The sequence below is a fragment of the Abrus precatorius genome, unplaced genomic scaffold, assembly GCF_003935025.1.
Source record: "Abrus precatorius isolate BTA unplaced genomic scaffold, Abrus_2018 Scaffold4, whole genome shotgun sequence".
NCBI classification, from domain to species: domain Eukaryota; kingdom Viridiplantae; phylum Streptophyta; class Magnoliopsida; order Fabales; family Fabaceae; genus Abrus; species Abrus precatorius.
The window spans coordinates 20,494,040-20,513,127 of NW_020874384.1; the positions used below are offsets into that span (position 1 = coordinate 20,494,040).

At 31.7% G+C, this 19,088-nt stretch overlaps 1 protein-coding gene across 4 annotated transcripts; it reads left to right on the forward strand.

The window, feature by feature from the left end:
• Positions 1 to 11,571: 11,571 nt before the first annotated feature.
• LOC113864500 (prolyl endopeptidase-like) lies at positions 11,572 to 18,812 on the forward strand. Of its 4 annotated transcripts, none has more exons than XM_027498277.1 (12): positions 11,572 to 11,738; positions 11,904 to 12,123; positions 12,218 to 12,418; positions 12,490 to 12,560; positions 12,895 to 13,057; positions 14,699 to 15,292; positions 15,474 to 15,854; positions 15,953 to 16,028; positions 16,105 to 16,168; positions 17,138 to 17,273; positions 17,480 to 17,593; positions 17,674 to 18,812. In XM_027498277.1, exons 1-12 carry the CDS (start codon positions 11,629 to 11,631, stop codon positions 17,737 to 17,739), a joined length of 2,196 nt encoding a protein of 731 aa, XP_027354078.1. In that variant the 5' UTR covers positions 11,572 to 11,628; the 3' UTR covers positions 17,740 to 18,812. The 4 variants fall into 4 exon arrangements, with proteins under 4 accessions (XP_027354078.1, XP_027354079.1, XP_027354081.1 ...); XM_027498278.1 differs by having other exon boundaries at positions 11,591 to 11,738; positions 11,904 to 12,128; positions 12,223 to 12,418; positions 17,674 to 17,950; XM_027498279.1 differs by lacking the exon at positions 11,572 to 11,738 and having other exon boundaries at positions 11,909 to 12,123; positions 12,223 to 12,418; positions 17,674 to 17,950.
• Positions 18,813 to 19,088: the final 276 nt, after the last annotated feature.

Sequence of the window (19,088 nt, forward strand, 5' to 3'; positions counted from 1 at the left end):
GCCTCCTGAAATAGCCTACGAGATAGTGAAAAGGAGAGTCACGTGCGTCGAAGCTGGAGATTCACCCCCTCATCAAACATCAAATACACATTGTAATAGACTTCATCATTTAGTCTTTGAAACCCTCGTCTTCAAAGTTTAAAACCACCTCAGACTCAGATATGACATCGATGGCCCTAGCCTTCCCCAGATATCCAAACTCGCATTTAACCGTTCAACTCTCTCTTGTTGGTTATCTGTGCCAAACATCTTGTCCCGGTGAGGATTCATTTTATCAAAATAGTTTATTAATTCATTAAGATTAATAAAAAATAGTTATATGTTATTATTTGTAATATATTGTAAAAATATTTATAATAATAAATAGTTAAATTAATATCTCAAGAATGAATCATGTACTTACGTAAATAATAAATAAATTTTTTGTTAATATAAAGTTTATAAAAAATAAAAGTATAAAAAATTGATATATTTAAAAACAAATTTCTTTTTTATTAATAATTATTTTATAAAAAAAATCAATATAATTTTTTTTTAATTCTTAAACTATTGTCATTCGCTAAAGTTAAAAGCTGAAGATAACGAATAAGATTGCACATTATTTAGTGCCTTGTGTGATAGCTGCTCCACTTGGACGCAATGGCTCATAATCATTAAGAATAGTGGATTCTTCTTCATCGAGTTCTTCAAATTAGGTGAAAAACTAGCAAGCCCCTAGTTCCAAGTGTGGATAATACTCCATTGATCTTTTTTAGATTAGCCTCTGAAATTGTTTTGATATTCGGCCACTAATCAATCAAATATGCATATTTAATGGCCTAATGATACTACTTTAGAACAATTTCTATTTATTTATATTTCGTGTCTTAGAACTTGGAAGTAAAAATTTGATGCAGCAAGAATTAAAAACGATAAAAGGTAAGCATCTTTTTCACCCTTTTTGTTTGTGTCCCCCTAACATATATACCTTGGACATCCCCATTACATTAGTTGGCTAAATAGAAGTTTAGTCCCCACCGTTGCACCACCCCTTAATATGCCTTTCAATAAAGAAAACAAAAGAAGAATAAAAGTTGACGCTTACCCTGCATAGAAGGCAGGAAGCAAAGCGCATGTACCTTTTTGAAAGGTTAATCTGAAAGTGGACAGGAAAGTTGTTTCTATTCTGAATATCCTCAAGTCAAAATTTTCCAAAGTATACAACTTTTATGTGCACCTTTCTTTATTCTTCCTCTTTATGCACATACTTGCGCCATTCTTACAACAAAAAACAACTTTACTGAAGCAATTATTTTACATTCACTATAAATATATTTCTTAAAAGTAAACAAAATAAAATAAGCTGTTGTGTTGTAATTTTTTTTATGCTTCTTTTTAATTAAATTAAGGTTTCATATCAATGATTTGTGTTAATTTTTATGCTTCGTTGTGATGAAATATGAAATATACAAATTTAAAAAATAGACAAGAAAAAATAAGTAGGAAAGAAATTAAAAGTAAAAGCAGATAAAAATAAAAATTATATGTTATTTAAATAGATAAAAAAAATGTGAAAAAGGAATGAAAAAATTATTTACTTGTTTGAAAAATAAAAAATAAATAATTTATATGAAATATATTTTTATGGTAATATGATATTTTTTCTTAATACTTCTTTTATTTTTATTATTCTGTATTTTTTAAAATATTCCAGTAAAATATGTATTAAAAAAACTGCAAATCCTCTCCCCAACTAAAATCTCACCACTTTAAATAAAAAAAGCAAATGGTTCGCCCCGTTTAAAAGGAAAATTTCCATCTATGTAAAATAAGACTTATAATTTATCCTGTCACAGTCTTTTCCTAAGAAACAAACAGTGTTTATCTTAAATTGTAATGTCGTATGTTATCGAAATAAATCTCAGATTTTATTTAGAAAATATTGTCAAAAGATAACAATACATTTAAATTTTATTAAAAGAAGAATTCAAACTTGAGCCGAAGAATCCGTGGATTGCCTGCAACTATGACTCGCCATGAGAGACTAGTAGCTGTTGACTGATAGCAAGTCCTCTGCTCTTTAACCTTTTTATTTTTTTATTTTCTCCCGTGTCTATCATCTATCACATTGCTGCGTAGTTCTGTTTTATATGGAAGACACTGAGTTGGTTCGACGATAATACCATTTTCAATTCTTTCAAGTAAAAGTACGAAAGAACTGTATGCTCTGGTTTGCACTTTACACAGCTTTTTGCATACCTTCACTATTTGTTGGATGTTTAATTTTGCGTAAGGGCTCGCTAGTTGACTCACATAATTGGCATTAAAACTTCAACTTATTAACATCGGTTAAATTAGAGCTTGGTTATGCCAAAATCTTAATTTATTTTCAGAATCATATGTTCTCATTGATTGAAAAAAATTATTGATTTTAAAATTGAAAGACCTATTTGTTCAAAAAAAATTAAATTTATAATTCTCTCGCTTACATTCTATTTTATTTAGTACTAACATTTTATGGTTAAATTCCAAATCTTACGTACGTAATTGAAAAACTAGTTTATCGTAATACAAAGTGTTTTATGTTTTTTCCGTTGTTCCAATGATTTAATCATAGCTCTGACAATAATTCAGCAGGCCAACTGGTCTGTACCTCACAGACTAATAAAACGGAGAGGAGACACCTTAGACTAAAAAAGTCATCGTCATCGTCATCGGTTGCAGTCCATAATCCATATGCATGTTTCTGGGATCAACCGGATCCTGATTTTTTCTGTCCTCCTTGTTTGAACTTCAAAATCGTGAAAGGAAAAATTAAATTGGGTGTATAAGATAGTAGGAGGGTTAGATTTGATGCAATAAATAGGGTAAGTAAAATGGGTGGGTCTCATAAATGCACGTAGAAAACAAAAAAGACATGGTAATTATTTGTGTGGGAGTTTGTTCTTGTGATACATCGGGGTTTGGAGGAGCTGGTGAGTATTTCTAAGGGCGTGGCTTTGTGCTTGTGGGCGTGATGAGTGCGACGTATCGGATGACAAAAGGGAAGATTGAATCATATCCTCTTTCGTTGTGTCACTGAGAATTTATTCAATGGAAAAAGAACCCATGAAGAGAAAAGTTTTCAGTTAATATAAATATTATTTTTTTAACGTGGGTTCAAACAGTACATAAGAAAAAATCAATTATTAAAATTGGATTTAAACATATAAGTTTATGTCAAAAGAATATATACTTACTATATTAAAGTTATTAACTTATAATAAAATTTATTAATATTAATTACTTAAAATTAACTCTAATTTAAATATATTAATAGAAGTTTTTTTTTACCAACATTTAATCATATATTTTCATATCAGTAAGAACTATTGATTTTTATAATAATTAATATAAAAAATATATCTACACGGAATTTTAATTGGTTGATAGGGTAAATTCTTTTACACCACCAAAATTAAACCTTGAATAATATTAATGTATTGAATTTGATAATTTTTGTAAAAAAAAAATATTATACATGTATACCTATTTGAAGCACACCTAAAACAAACTGTATCACTATAGGGGAGATTGACCATTTAATCTTACATTTTTTATGACCAATACAAAGGGGTCACTCTTACTACATGTCTAATGCAATAGGTCAAAAGCCCTTTCTTTTACTGGAAATTTTTTGAAGTTCTCGGTTGTTGCGCAGAGTACACTTTGGATTCTTGACTAGTGGGAGGTAGGTCCCTTCCATGAAATGAAAAGGAAGGCTTGATTGGGGGCCTCCGTATTGCATGACGCTCCTCTGTCTCTTTTTTTACATCCTAAAGAATGAAACTAAACCAGCCTATGTAATGTTTAAGGATTAATTTAAAAGAAAAAGTACAAAAACAAAGTTATATATAAAAACAAAGCAGTGTGAGATGTTTTCCTTTGCTTAAATTAAGGACATTTATGTAATGTTGTTACAGAATATCGTATTATTTTCTACAAATCTATTAAAAATTTTGATTTTGAGAGTAAATAGATATTCAAAAGGAAAAGGTAAAAAATATTTAAATTGAAAATTAATTTATTCCATGTTTTAATATAATTTTATTAAATATAATCTCCAAGATTTAGACATCCAATCCCTGTTTTCTTCTTCATTCTGCTTTCTATACGCATAAAAAATATGTTTTTATATTCCTTGTCTTCTTCATTTCCTTTTCTTAGCATTCAAGTATTGTTTTGTTTATATATAAAGAACATGTAAATCACAGAGAGAAAAACTTTATATAAAATCATGTTGATATCATAGATAAATGACTAATCATTATTTTTTAAAAATTTATTCATACATATATGAAAATTTTATTAAACACTGTACTTCAGCATTTTTTTTATTAAATATTATACTCCAATAGTTGATAATACTGAAAATTTACTTATAAATATTATTTTGTTGATAAATTAAATCATAAAATTTTAGATTTAAATTTTTTCCAATTAGATAAATACTTTATTAATTTTTATATCATTAAAATATATATAATATTCCTTCCTATGTTACACAGATGACAGTGCTAATACCAATAATTATGTATGAAGTCATGTAACCATTTCCATGCCAACATGCAAATAAATAAAAGAGGATTTAACATTCATGGTTATTATTTGCATGGCTCTATTTGTATAATTTTATAGTTTGGTACTGGTTTGATAAAGTTTACTTAAAAATTATTTTTTTATAATTATGAAAGAAAATTAAAAAAAGGTTTATAGAATTTAGTCACTTCCAATTATTCCGATAGTCGAATGATAATTTCTGGTAAAGGAGAATCAACGTAGTATCACTAATTTCCTGTCAGCAATGATTCGCATTTGCAATGTTAGAGGAAATATTTAATCACCGTTCCGTTACCTTTTAAATAAAATAGATTCGTGAATTTTAAATTAATAAATCACATACATATACATACATGTCTCATGTCTGACAAAATTATAAGTTTTTAATTGAATTATAAATAATATTAAGAACACATTTTTTATAAACAATTTTTATTATTAGTTAATATTATTAAAAATAAAAATTATTAATTTATGAATAAAAAAAAGTAAGACCATAATTTTTTTATTATTTTAATTGAATTTTAACTCATAATAAAAATATGTTATATGATATATTGATAACATTAGTTTTAATTTATACTAAAAAAAAGCTTTCAAAATGATACCTGTTTTTTCTGTCAAAAAAATTATTTATTTTTCTCTATAACTCATCTTCTACTGCCACCCTATGCTCTTTCAAAGATGGCTCAATGGATTCATTTTGCACCATCCTTTTCTTTGATCTCATCTTCTGTCTTGAGTTTTGTATTATTCTCTTACCCTTGTTCTTTTTCTTTTTTTTTTTCGCTTTGTTGCCTTTTCTTTTTCTGTGCTCCTCATGTTACACATTAATAAATTTTAAGAATAAATATACATCTTGTTAATTAAAATCACAGTTTACAAATTTCACTTAACATATTTTTTGAATTTTTTTCCTATTTAAACATTAAAATGCATCAGTAATAAACTTTTTTTAAACATAATTTTTATTAGAAAAATAACTTAAAATTACATAAATTATATATTAAATTTAATAATTAATACTTGTACTTTTATAGTTTTTAATCAGGTCAAACTAAAAGAAATATATTAAAAACGTTCAAAAGGTATAATATTGTTTTTGGTTATAAAAAATAAATAATATTTTTAAGTCATAATTATAAAAAAAAACTACTTTCCAATATATTCATAGTTAATTTTTTTATCTTTTTATCAATAATATTTATTAAGAAACACTTATTTATTATTTATATAATTGAATGTATTAATTTATGTTTCATATAATATATTAATTTAATTTTCTATATTAAGAATATTTATCGAATAAAATATAATTTAGTGATATATATTTTCATATTTTACAGAATCAAATATTTTTAATAGATAAGACTGAAAATAATATTACTAACACCCTTTCCCTCTATGTTTCCTTGATTCAGATAAATGGTAAAAGCATTAGTTGTTAGTCTCCATGAGATTTTTTAAAAATAAAATACAAATTGATAATTATTAAAAAAAAACATTTTTGGTCATGAAAAACCCATATTCCAAAAATGTTTAGGTCTTTGTCACTTTCTGATGTCATAATAAGGAAAGAATAACACGAAAATGGTTCCCATACTAGGCCAACCCAGCAGCGCAAGCAAGCGGATAGATCCAAGTGCGTTTCGTGGGCATCAAAATCGAGGGTGTGAAAGCGCAGGTAAAAGGGAAGATCGATGGAGGGAGAGAAGAGTGGGTTTCATCAAGAACGAGGGAAGGGGGAAGAACAACTATGATGATCCTTTGATCTTTCTAAATATGCCTTCTCAGGAATGAACCATCCAATCTCATTGCTTATCAATCTTTTTGAGCCTGCAACAATATTTCTCTCTCTCTCTCAATAATAATAATAATTAATTGAAGTTATTAAACAATTAATCACACCCACCTCCTCCCACTTCTCTCTCCTATTTATTCTCATGCTCCGTCACATCTTAAATACGCCACAGCACATGCTCGCCCTTTCTACCCAATATCCCAATCTGGCTCTTGCTTGCGTTCTGCCTGCACGGTGGGGTGAGTCTTTCCAAGTTTCAAAGTGAGAAGCTTGGCTTTGTCTTCACGTGGGTTTAACAAAGGGTTTCTTACAGAGTTTTTTGGCATTCTGTCCACCTCCACTTCCGTCCTTTTCTCAATGGATCTCTCTCGTTGTCCTTAAACATGCGGAGGTGGGCATACTGCCAATAGAGCTGTGTTGGCTTCCCTTTGTAAAGCCTTCGTGATTGTATATCTCAATTACTTAAACATCTTTCCTCATATCTACTGTAAGGTAAAATAACTAGAATCCTTTCTTCTCTCCCCCCTCCCCTTCTTATTTGTTTCTGTATCTTTTGTGTCTGACAAGTACTTTTTGTATAGAATAACGTTTTATCTTATGTTATACATACACCTGAAGAACATCAATATTTTTGTTTGTCTTCTTGAGTATGTGTACTTTGTGTTTTTTCTCTCACATTATGTTTCTACAGGATCCTACTGTGTGCTTGCAAAATTTTGTCACGGGATCAGAGATAAAGGGTATCATGCCATAAGTCGCTGGTGTTGAAAACCCTACAATCTAGTTCCACTTCTTTCTTTTGAAATCCCTATGTTTCTCCTTGCATTAGATGGTTATTTTTTATTGCTTTTCTCTCTTCATAAGTTTGATTACTCTTCAAGTACAGCATGTAGTGGATATTTTTTGTTTTTCTTTATCTCTTTGACGTCGTGTATGTTTCGAGTTCTAAGATGCGAGATCTAGGGTTTTTAGAAGGTGGTTTAGTTTACATCGCTGAGGAGGGATGAAAATTGAACGAGTTTATTACTTTTTTAGGTTTAAAAACTTTTTAATGGTTAGGATCTGCAATTTCTGCAGGGATTGCTTCCTTTTTTGAGCAGATAAGTGCATACATATTTTTTTTTCTTGCTTGACCGATTTAATTTAAAGTTTTTTCCGCCATGGTCGTTTTATGTTAACCTTTTAATGCCAGCTGCGCCAGCTGATTTCTCTGTCAATGGCTTTTTGCATCTCACCGTTTATGTTTTCGATTCCCATTTGAAATTGAAAAATTGGTCGCATTGGTTTTAGTAATATTGATTTGCATATCCAGCGGCAGGCACAGCACAGACTATAAGATTAGATGGCGCTTTACTACTCTATGGCTGACCCCTCTTTCTACAACGCTACACGAGTCCCCTCTGAACGTAAGGGGTGGCTCATGATTGAATACTGACATTAATCTCTTATATAAAATACAAGGACAAGCAAGCACACTCTTTCATGGCGCGTGGGGTAAATAGTAAATAAATGCCAATTCTGGGGAAAAGTTGGTAAAAGTCATCCCAAGCACTCTTCTGGACGGGTGAATATTGTTTCATGATTTATACAAGTCCATGTGAATTTGGCTTTGTGATATTGACGTCGAATTCAAAGCCTTTTGATTAAGTGGAAGCGATTAAATTCTCAGTTCCTAGGTGAAAGTTTCAGTTAGCATTGCATCTCTCGCGGTAATAAGAGGACAACTGGAAAAGATTACAGTTATTTGAATTCTTATAGCTTGAATTCTTTTCCTTTGCGGAGAAAAGAATAGCATTGTAAGAGTTCTTTGATATTTGAATCTCTAAAAGTTTGACACTCTAATACAAGATTGTGTACTATTTTTTCTTTCTAAGCATATATTTTATGAATATATTATACTCATTTATTGTTATTTTAGTATTTAGTTGCAAATTTCAATTGTTTTGTTTTTAAAGTTGAATTAATTATATTTTTCACCTATATTTTTATTTAATAGTTATTGTAAATGAATTTTAATTTAAGTATTCATTTTACATTTTCACATATTTTTCTCTTGATATTAAATAAGGGTATTTTAGGAGAAAAAAGCTTAACTTATTTCTTTGATTAAAGCTTTTTAATATCGTGTGTAAAAATTTCAAATGATGAAACATAAGAAAAGAAGAGAATAAGATAGGAATTTAGTTTTAAAAATAAGAAGAGCATGTATATACAAAGATCAAGGTTAAAATTTATTAATACTTATATGATTATTACTTTTTTTTAAATTGTTAATAATGTTTCTCTTTCGTATTTAATAAGTGTTAGTCAATGTATTAATAATTTTTTAATATATTAATCCTTTTTTGTACACGTTATTGACTTTTAGAAAAGCAATTTAAATAATAGAATCAATTATGCGGGTAGAAATAACATTTTTCGAGTGGACCAAATAATTAACAATAATGACACTGAAACGAAATGTGATGTGAATACGGGACAACTGGGTCACTTTGTTCTATCTGTATACAGTAGTGGCGGCCCCTCAAATCTTTTGGGGAGGGCTTGGCTCTGCATCGGAACAGCTAGCAACTCGTAGACACGGCCTAGCTTAGCTTCAAACATTTGTGTTTTGCAGCGAGTCTTTTGTAGGAGTCAAATTCTTCAAAGTGTACGACTAGCAGAGTGCTAGGAATTAGCCTTAATTGTAGGGACCATTCATTATTACCGAACTACAGCACATGCCTGTTTTGACTATGAAAACCAATACCATCCTTCTCTGAGCATCCACACTGCCCGTTCCGTTTGTTCGCAGCAAAATTAGTAAAGTCGTAACCACTTCCCTTGTTCAAATCATCCAGATGTGTGAAGTTCAAAATAACTGTGTTCGTAGGGAAAAGTGGGCCGAGGAAAGTACCATCAACATAAAATATTGACGTGTGTTTATATCCAACAAGAGGACGCCCTTGCTCCACCATGATGTTATCATTAGGCACAAACTATTTCGTTTTTTAAAGGGTTTGGGTTCTCAACTTCAAATGATGCTAAACATTAATCAAATCTTTATCCTTCCTTTAGTTAAGGAAACAAATAAGAAAGGTTAAAGGCAAAATAAGATAAATATAGGAAAAGTATATTGTTTAAATGAATAGAAATATATTTTTATATGAATAAGAGAAGGAAAATAAAATGCAATGCAACAACAAATATTAGGGGTGTTCTCGGTCCCATTAACATTCGAATCATGAACACTCCTAATAAATATAAATTTGATCAAAAATTAAATTTTTAATAATATTTATTGTCTGATTTTTTTTATAAAAAGTTAAAACAGGGAATGAATTATAAAATATTTTTTTCATCCTTATAAAAGTGTTTTTAATCCGAGTTTCATATTAAATACAGAATATGAAACAAAAAATGTTAACTTTCAGCTCTTGAGCTTGTGTATTTATCATTTTAAAGGTATGAAAAAGTAGTAAATGTTATTTTTTTTAATGTGTATTTAAAAGTGATAAATGTCGTAAAAGTGAATTTAAATTTTTAAATGATTAACAATAAGGTATTAAAAAAATTAACATGCTCCCTGCTCACCTTGCCATCTTGCAAAGAGAATGTTTTTAGGTGGATTTTACACCTCAAATATTTCATCCCTGTAATCTACTTTCAAATCAATAGTTAAGTGGTACATTTCACCGTAGATCTCTCGTATCTATATTATCCTTATTAAAATTTTATCCATCCAGACATAATCAGAGGTGCTTGTGAGATACTTAACGTATAATTTTCATTCTAAAATTATTGAACGAAATTTGTGTAAATTTTATTGAGTAATGTCATACTAGTTTTTCTTAATGGGAATCTATTCAACCGTTCAAATTCATTTATTTAAAAGGGAAAAATGTATTTAAAGCCTAACGTTAATCATGATAGCGAACAGGAAGAATACACGTTTTTTTGACAGCGATTTTAGACTAAAAAGTATTTTCTACCTCAAGGGATTATGGATTATGGACATACATATATGCTGTTTTTCCCTCTAGGTTGATTTTTAAGTGTTTTACAAAAAGTAATAGTTCATGCCTGCCCTTTTGTTACATGCATTATAATTAATATAAAGTGTTTTTTAATAAAAAAATTTATCAATTACTTACAGTGGTTTTATTAAATGATAAATTATTTTATAAGCTTGACTAAAATTATAAAATTTTGCTAAAAGAGTTGTTTCGATAATTTTTAAAATGTAAAACAAGTTAAAGTAAATTTGTAAGAATGTCAAAAACTCCTTTACAAAGGCCAAGTGTGTTCATCTAACTGCCCTCATATTCATTTGTCATTTTTCTGCGTATCAACATTGGGAAATTTGTAAAGTTCATCCCTCATTTAGTTGTTATTGTGACTATTTATTGTTGCATTAATCAATTTAAGGACAAAGAAATAAACCTCAATATTTAATAATGTGTTGAGGCAAATATAAAAACAAGGGTTTCGTTTTTTTTTAATTTTAAACTTTTTTTAACGATATACAATTACGAAGGCTATGGTTAATGAAAAAAAGTAATATTTTGATAAATAAAAAATTGACATCATATCTGATTAAGAAAATTTAGAAGCATTTAAAGAGTAAGGTTTTTTCTTCTCCTTTAAGTGATAAATTAAACTTCGCTTTCATTTAATTTAAAATAGTGGTAATCAAGAAAGCATCTTACATGTAATCATCTCCCCTTTTTTTGACAGCGATTTTAGACTGAAAAGTATTTTCATTATCATTTAATAAAATCACTGTAAGCAATAGATAAAATCGTTTATTAAAAAACACTTTATATTAATTATAATGCATGTAAAAAAGGATAGGCATGAACCATTACGTTTTGTAAAACACTTGTCTTACATGTAATCACTCAAACGAACAACAAAGGAATGCGACTAGGCAGTAAAGAAGAAAATGCTGAAGTCAATAAGTTTTATTCTTAACATAGATGAAGAATAAAAATACACTTTACTTTAAAATAGTGGTATAATATTAGACAAGTGAGAGTAAATTTATAAAATATTTCATTAGGATTTATCGAAATAATTGCAACTTATTTGATTAAGCATTAAGCAACTTAGCCGAATCGTGCATTTTCAATTTCCTTACCAAGGAGCTGTTCTGCTTAGTACTGCTACTAAATCTCGGAGTATTTAAGTGAAACCGGAGCCACTTTCACACCACATCGACGTTTACCAATTCACTTTCACTTCTTTGATTCTCACGTCCTCCAAATAGCATGGCTTCTGTCTGTGCCCTAGACGAACCTCTCCAATACCCCCCTGCTCGCAGAGACGACTCAGTCATCGATGACTATCATGGAGTCAAGATTGCTGACCCTTACCGATGGTACTCAAAACGAAAATCAGTTATTGTCGTTGCTCTATTCGGCTAGATTTTGCCTTATTTTCGAACTTTCTGCAAATAAAGTAAAATTGAACTCGATGAGGAAATTCTAGAGGCAAATCTTATTGAAAAGTATTTTTATATGTTTTTTTTAATATTTGGTTTAAGGCTTGAAGATCCTGATGCGGAAGAAGTGAAAGAATTTGTGGAGAAACAGGTTCGATTAACAGATTCTGTGCTTAAAAAATGCGAAACTAGAGGGAAGCTTAGTGAAACGATTACCAAGCTATTTGACCATCCTCGTTATGAGGCTCCTTTTAGACAAGCCAATAAGTACTTTTACTTCCACAACACTGGGCTTCAGCCACAGGACATTCTATATGTGCAGGTTTGGTAGCTAATTATGTGTTCACGTGAGTTTGTTGAATGTTTTGCTTGGTTTTTCAGCTTCTCGGATTCAATTACGTAGTGAATATTCGCAGGACAGTTTGGAGGGAGAACCAGAGGTTTTGCTTGACCCCAATGCGTTAAGTGAAGACGGAACCGTCTCACTGAGCACACTGTCGGTGAGCGAAGATGCCAAGTACTTGGCTTATGCGCTTAGTTCAAGCGGTAGCGATTGGGTGACTATAAAAGTAATGCGAATTGAGGACAGGAATGTAGAGCCTGATACTTTATCATGGGTGAGTGTCATAGCGTGCCTTTACTAGAAATAAAAATGGAACCACTGATGGTTGGAGATATTTTGTTTCAGGTGAAGTTTTCCTCAATTAGTTGGACACATGATAGCAAAGGTTTCTTTTATAGCCGCTATCCAGCACCCAAGTAAGTGCATTTCCTATGCTCACATTGCTTCCAGGAAGTAAAGAATTTGGTTAAGTTCTCAAATGTGTTTGTTAAAACGTGATAGAATGTAGTCTATGGACTATTAGTGAAAAAGGAAGTTAGTAAACCGGAGCTTGTTATTCTAATTTGCAATTGCTATTTGAGTGCAAATATGGAGAGCAAATGGTTTTGAATTTGCTTGTTCATATCAAGATGATTTGAATTGGTATTTATTTCTATTAATATCTTGTAAATAACGTAGTGATGACAGTAGGATCAGTTCCAGTTCTTTTGACTTAAAGTTTGAATTAATTACCCTGCTTTTACACTTTAGAGATGGAGAAGTAGCAGATGCTGGGACTGAAACACACGCTAACCTGCATCATGAGTTCTATTATCATTTTTTGGGTACAAATCAATCAGATGATGTTTTGTGCTGGAGAGATCCTGAAAACCCTAAATATTCGTTTCAAGGAAGTGTTACTTATGATGGGAAGGTACTTTTTTTTTGTCATTGCTTTTGATTTACTGGACAGTTATCTGTATTCTTATTGTGTACAAATAAAATAACAAAATGTGCAACTGATGTCTTTGTGCCTTTTACTAATGTTACTGACATTTCACTGCTTCAGGCCTTGCATGTCTTACATAGTTTTTACTAGGCATCTATTTGAATCCTTCTGATTTAACATTGAATGTCTTGCTTGGAAAACCTAGTTCTCCATTGTCTTGTTTTGCATGATTTCTATTTTAGCGTTATGTTTTGGTTAAATGGCTGAATGTTATATAGAATATTTTGATAACATGTTTTTGCTCGATAGAAATCTGTCTCCAAGCGTCTTGCTTTAAAAACCTAGAGCTTTACTCTAATGCTTTTCAAGATTCTTATTTAAACTCACAAAAAAGGTACAGGACTCATTGTTATGTAATTTTAATATATTGTTAGATAACCTGTTAGCTTGTTAGTTATAATTAATAGTTAGTTACAATTAAGAAATAGTATCACATGTATAAATAGAACAAAAGAGAGGAAATGATAGTTAATTGTCAATTAGAAAAAGGATTGTACTCTTTGAGAATAGGGAGAGTCCAGGTTCTCTAGAATTACCTTGGAAATTCACTCATTCAATAATAAAACTTTTATTCTTTTTCTCTTTTACTGATTTGGTTTCTCAATTGGTATTAGAGCTTTTCATCATGTCTCTCAATTGCAAATGAGTGGTGCAGGTGGGGATACTGACATTGCAGTGTTCACCTGGGACTAGTCAAAGGGGCTAGTACAAAGCTAGCCTGCTCGAGTGCCAGGGCTTGCAGAGTGTGGTGGGATGTTAGGACCCACTTGAGTCTACATTGGATGTATGAGATTCTGATCTAAAGTTTATAAAGCCTTGGAGACTCAGCTAACCTTTGTGGTGTGGTTCTCCTAAAGTTCTTACAATTAAAAAATGGTATCACTTGTATAAATAGAACAAAAGAGGGGAAAGGAAAGCACAAGGCCTTATAAATGCCATACTTCCAATGTGGGAGTTAGAGTCCCATACCTTGCAATGCTGGCGTTGCCGACATGATGATGGAAATTGCTCCACTTGGTAGCTAGGAGACATGGTGAAAGGAAGAGGGCCTGACCATCATGCTTCAATCAATTGGAACTTCATCCCAAAGACAAAGTGAATGATGCTGGGGAGCGGGGGGGGGGGAAGAGAAGTATTTTAGGTAACCCATTAGCTTGTTAGTTATAATTAATAGCTAGTTTCAATTGGGAAATGATATCACTTGTATAAATAGAACAAAAGAGAGCAAAGGAGGGCACATTGTCAATTAGAGAAAGGATTGTACTCTTTGAGAGTAGGGAAAGTCTAGGTTCTCTCAAATAACATGGGAAATTTACTCAATCAATAATAAATTCAGTTCCTATCATATATCTATTGATTTAAGAATTTATATTCACTCTAAGCATTTAGATAAGATCGAACATAATATTGTTGAATTCATAACTTTGCAAGTCAAGGCATGGGAGAGAGTATATTTCGAATTTTTTCTTTGTCAAGTGCAATACTGTAACAAAGCTACAATGAATTTTATGGACATGATATTCAATTCTCCATGAATCGGACTCTTGGTTTTTGTTGATTTTGCAGTATGTTCTTCTTCATATTGAAGAAGGGTGTGATCCAGTCAACAAACTTTACTACTGTGATTTGTCCACACTTGCTAATGGGCTGGAAAGCTTTCGGAATCAAAATTCCCTCCTTCCATTTGTCAAACTTATTGATAATTTTGACGCACAATATGAAGCCATTGCAAATGATGACACTATGTTTACATTTTTAACTAATAAAGATGCTCCAAAATATAAACTAGTCCGAGTAGATTTGAAAGAACCAACTTCTTGGGTTGATGTTCTCCATGAGTCTGAAAAAGATGTACTTGAGTCAGCATGTGCTGTAAATGGTGATCAACTCATAGTGAGTTATTTGAGTGATGTGAAATATATTCTACAAGTAAGAGACTTAAAAGCAGGTTCCTTGCTACATCAATTACCAATTGACATCGGCACAGTTTCTGGAATTTCTGCTCGGCGTGAAGATAGTGTGGTTTTCATTAACTTTACAAGCCTTTTAACTCCTGGTATCATCTACCAGTGCAACCTGGGAACAGAGATCCCTGATATGAAGATATTCCGTGAAGTTGTTGTCCCTGGGTTTGATCAGTCTGAGTTTCATGTTAATCAGGTAAAGAAAGTATTCTCTAATGCTGCAAAGTTATCTTATCAAATTTTTAGGTTCACATTATTAAATTGACAGTTTCAAATCCCATTATCCTATATGAGGATGGGCATGCTATCTGTTAGAATCTGTATTCTTGTTGCTCAACTTGGTTGTACTTTTCTTTGATTTAATTTCCCCAATTCAGGTTTTTGTGCCTAGTAAAGATGGTACCAAGATCCCAATGTTCATTGTTGCCAGAAGGAATATTATTTTGGATGGTTCACACCCTTGTTTGTTATATGGATATGGTGGTTTTAATATCAGTATTACACCATATTTCAGTGTCAGTCGCATTGTACTCACAAGACATTTAGGGGTTGTTTACTGCATAGCAAATATCCGTGGTGGTGGAGAATACGGAGAGGAATGGCATAAAGCAGGCTCCCTTGCAAGAAAGCAGAATTGCTTTGATGACTTCATTTCGGCAGCAGAATACCTTGTATCTACTGGTTATACTAATCCCAGAAAGTTATGCATTGAAGGTGGAAGCAACGGTGGACTTCTTGTTGGTGCTTGTATAAATCAGGTTTAATTCATTTGTTTTCTCTTCCCATTTTTTCGTCTATACTTTCCCAATCTATAGCTTTGTTCATTAGATTCTCCCCCTCTCATTTATATGTACAGAGGCCTGATTTATTTGGCTGTGCACTTGCCCATGTTGGTGTTATGGACATGCTACGGTTCCACAAATTTACCATAGGTTTGTTTGCATCTGTTATATCCAGTAGTTTGTTTATACGAGTGTGACATATTGATTTAGAATAGTTGTTATTCAGGTCATGCTTGGACCTCAGATTATGGTTGTTCAGATACGGAGGAAGAATTTCATTGGCTAATTAAGTAAGGTTTATCCTATCTCGAAACATCAAGGATATATTTCTATATTTTATGAAAAAGATAATATAGGTAATCATAATAGTTATTAGTGGCAAATTGTTTAAAATTACTACCAAGTCATAGTGCTGCTAGTGCAGTGATGATGGTGGAAGTGTGGTGATGGTGGGGTTAGGTTTGGATGATTTAATTGAGCTGATGGGTTAAAAAGGCAGCATTTCATTAATACTTAATTGATGGACATGGGTATATTTCTCAAAATTTTGGTGCACAATGGGCAGAGCAATGGGTAAATACTTACACCCCACCTGGCCCAGTGTTGAACTTCGATACTATCCTCACCATTGGTCCTTGATTTCATATCCATTTGATCCTTCTTTCTTCCCAGAAGTTCACAAGCTACTCAATACACATGACATGCACCTCCTGGTTTGATAAGCAAGTAATGATTTTCATCAAAGAGATAGTGCCATTAAACCTGAGATATTAATTCTATATGGGATAACATGGCTTCCTCGTGTCTGTCATTTGATAGATTATTGTTGATCAATATAACAGGAAAGAATACGGAATTCTATATATCCGAATGAAGATAATAAACCTTGAGAGGTACTTTGGTCATATATGGCTAAACATTTTGACTCTTGTTGAGTAGCCTGTTTAGATACTCGGTATGCTGAATACACAGCTTATTATAGTTTAATCCTGAAGCTGATAGGTATAGGGGCATAAAACTATACATTTTATACTTGTTCTGTAATAATTCTGCAGCAGGATAATTAGGTTGGTGCAATTTTAACTTCCACATATTCTAGCAGTATCAATATATAGTTTCTTCCTGGTTTGTTGAAGTTGAAGATTCTCACTATTATTTATTCTCATATTTTAGGGTTCATCAAGAAAAATGTAAATAATATTTGGATATGTAATTTGTGTGTGTGAAAGATATGACGTTTATATTATCCTGTGTTATAGATATTCACCCTTACATAATGTCCGGAGACCGTGGGAACATCATCCAGGTCAGTCAATTCAGTATCCATCAACCATGTTGTTGACAGCTGATCATGATGATCGTGTTGTGCCACTGCACACATTGAAGCTATTGGCGGTTAGTCTGCTTCTCATGATTACTTGTATACATTAAAGACTCAAGAATAAGTGATCGTAATCTAAATAAATTAGTCAATTGCAGTTGCACATCGGGGTATCTGTCACTGTGACTTGACCACTGTGTGGGCAAGAAAATCATGTTCACTCCCCCTCCCCTTTTTCTTTCCTCCATTCTCTTTTTAACAGATTTCCAATTTTTATCAGACCATGCAGTATGTCCTCTGTAGGAGCTTGGAAAGAAGTCCTCAGACAAACCCTATTATTGGTCGCATTGACTGCAAGGCTGGACATGGAGCGGGTCGTCCAACACAGAAAATGGTAACAATTACGGATCCAGGTTGTTTTTCCCTTCTATCGGTTTGTTATATTATGTCTCAAGTTGAATATATATTTGCCAGATCGATGAAGCTGCTGATCGATTCAGTTTTATGGCTAAAATGTTGAAGGTGCATTGGATTGAATAGAGACCACTCTCAATCACAGGTTAGAATAATAATGGATTAATTTCAGACCATACCTGTGAACCATTTTATTTCTGTTTTCTTCTACTCTTCGACCAAGGAAATACCTTGAACATGAAATAATCTGAGAAGTGGCCTGTGGGGGTTAGATTATAAGTTATTAATGCTACTACCGTGCCGATTGAATTGTCAATCAAATTTAATTGGTGTTGGGTTCACAGTACATAAAAATAATAGTTTCCTAAATGTTGATTCTTAAGGGTTTGGTATGGTATATAACGATATTATTATGCGCGTTGTTAGTAAGATTGTTAAGCTTTTATTTTTTATTTTATAATAAATGTTTTTACAAACTGGCACAACGTTTAATAAATACGGTAAAATACAAGTACCCAAGTAAACAAATTTTATATACTGCAAGGCATAGTGCCATATAAAATGTAAATCACCATCGGGTTGTGTATTGTCTTCTGCTTTACTTTTGCATTGAGATACTCCATCAATCTTGTATGCTACTACTTTGATAAAAAATAAAAAATGTTGGTTTAATTAAGCTTCTTGTCGCTATAAAAGTTCATACATTTGAAATTAGTCTCTTAAAAAATTTAATCTCATGAGTGACTAAATAATTCTTGTTAAGTGTTAGCTATCAGATTTTAAACCTAACTTTGTCGCATGTCAAGAACTTGGCATACTATTATCCTAATTAGAATATTATTATTTTAATAATCAATTTTATGTTGTCACTTGAGTTTCATTTGCTCTTTGACGTGTTATACCAAACATCAAAGACAACATATGAATGAGACATACAAACATGGGAATATGCAAAGTATCCCGTAAAGTAGATTGGAATTGAAGGTTGGATCACAAAAGAGGTCAAGAAATATAAGGCTGTGACAGAGATTTAAAGGCGTAATGATCATTCTGAGTCAGGCTGTTGTCAGGAAAATTAGAGCAATCTACCTTCGTCTTCTTTCATATTGTTGTATCAAGATTTCACATCTTTTTCCATGCTATTGTATTAAGATTACAAATTTTCCGGACAAGAATGACTCAATGTTTGAAAACTTCAGCCAAATTTCAGTTTCAAAATTTGTCGCGAGCTAACTTGCGACAAAAACTTGCTATCACCATCGTAAAGCATAAGAAACCAAAAAAATTGAGATATTAGCGTGGAGTTCTAATCTAAACCTGTGGCAAACATCGAGTGCAGAAATGTGGTCGAAGAACTTGATGAAAACTTTGTCGTTGGTTTCAGATGCCGATACTCTTCGACCATAGGAACCCTATCTTCTGCATTTTCGGAGATGTGACTGGAACTCTTAAAATTTTTAACGTTAAACCTTTAA

Bases quoted from the DNA above. Each gene is read 5' to 3' on its own strand.
- LOC113864500 (XM_027498277.1), top strand. From the start codon at position 11,629: ATGGCTTCTGTCTGTGCCCTAGACGAACCTCTCCAATACCCCCCTGCT. The intron at 11,739-11,903 runs GTACTCAAAACG...ATTTGGTTTAAG, and splicing joins ATTGCTGACCCTTACCGATG to GCTTGAAGATCCTGATGCGG. The intron at 12,124-12,217 runs GTTTGGTAGCTA...GAATATTCGCAG, and splicing joins AGGACATTCTATATGTGCAG to GACAGTTTGGAGGGAGAACC.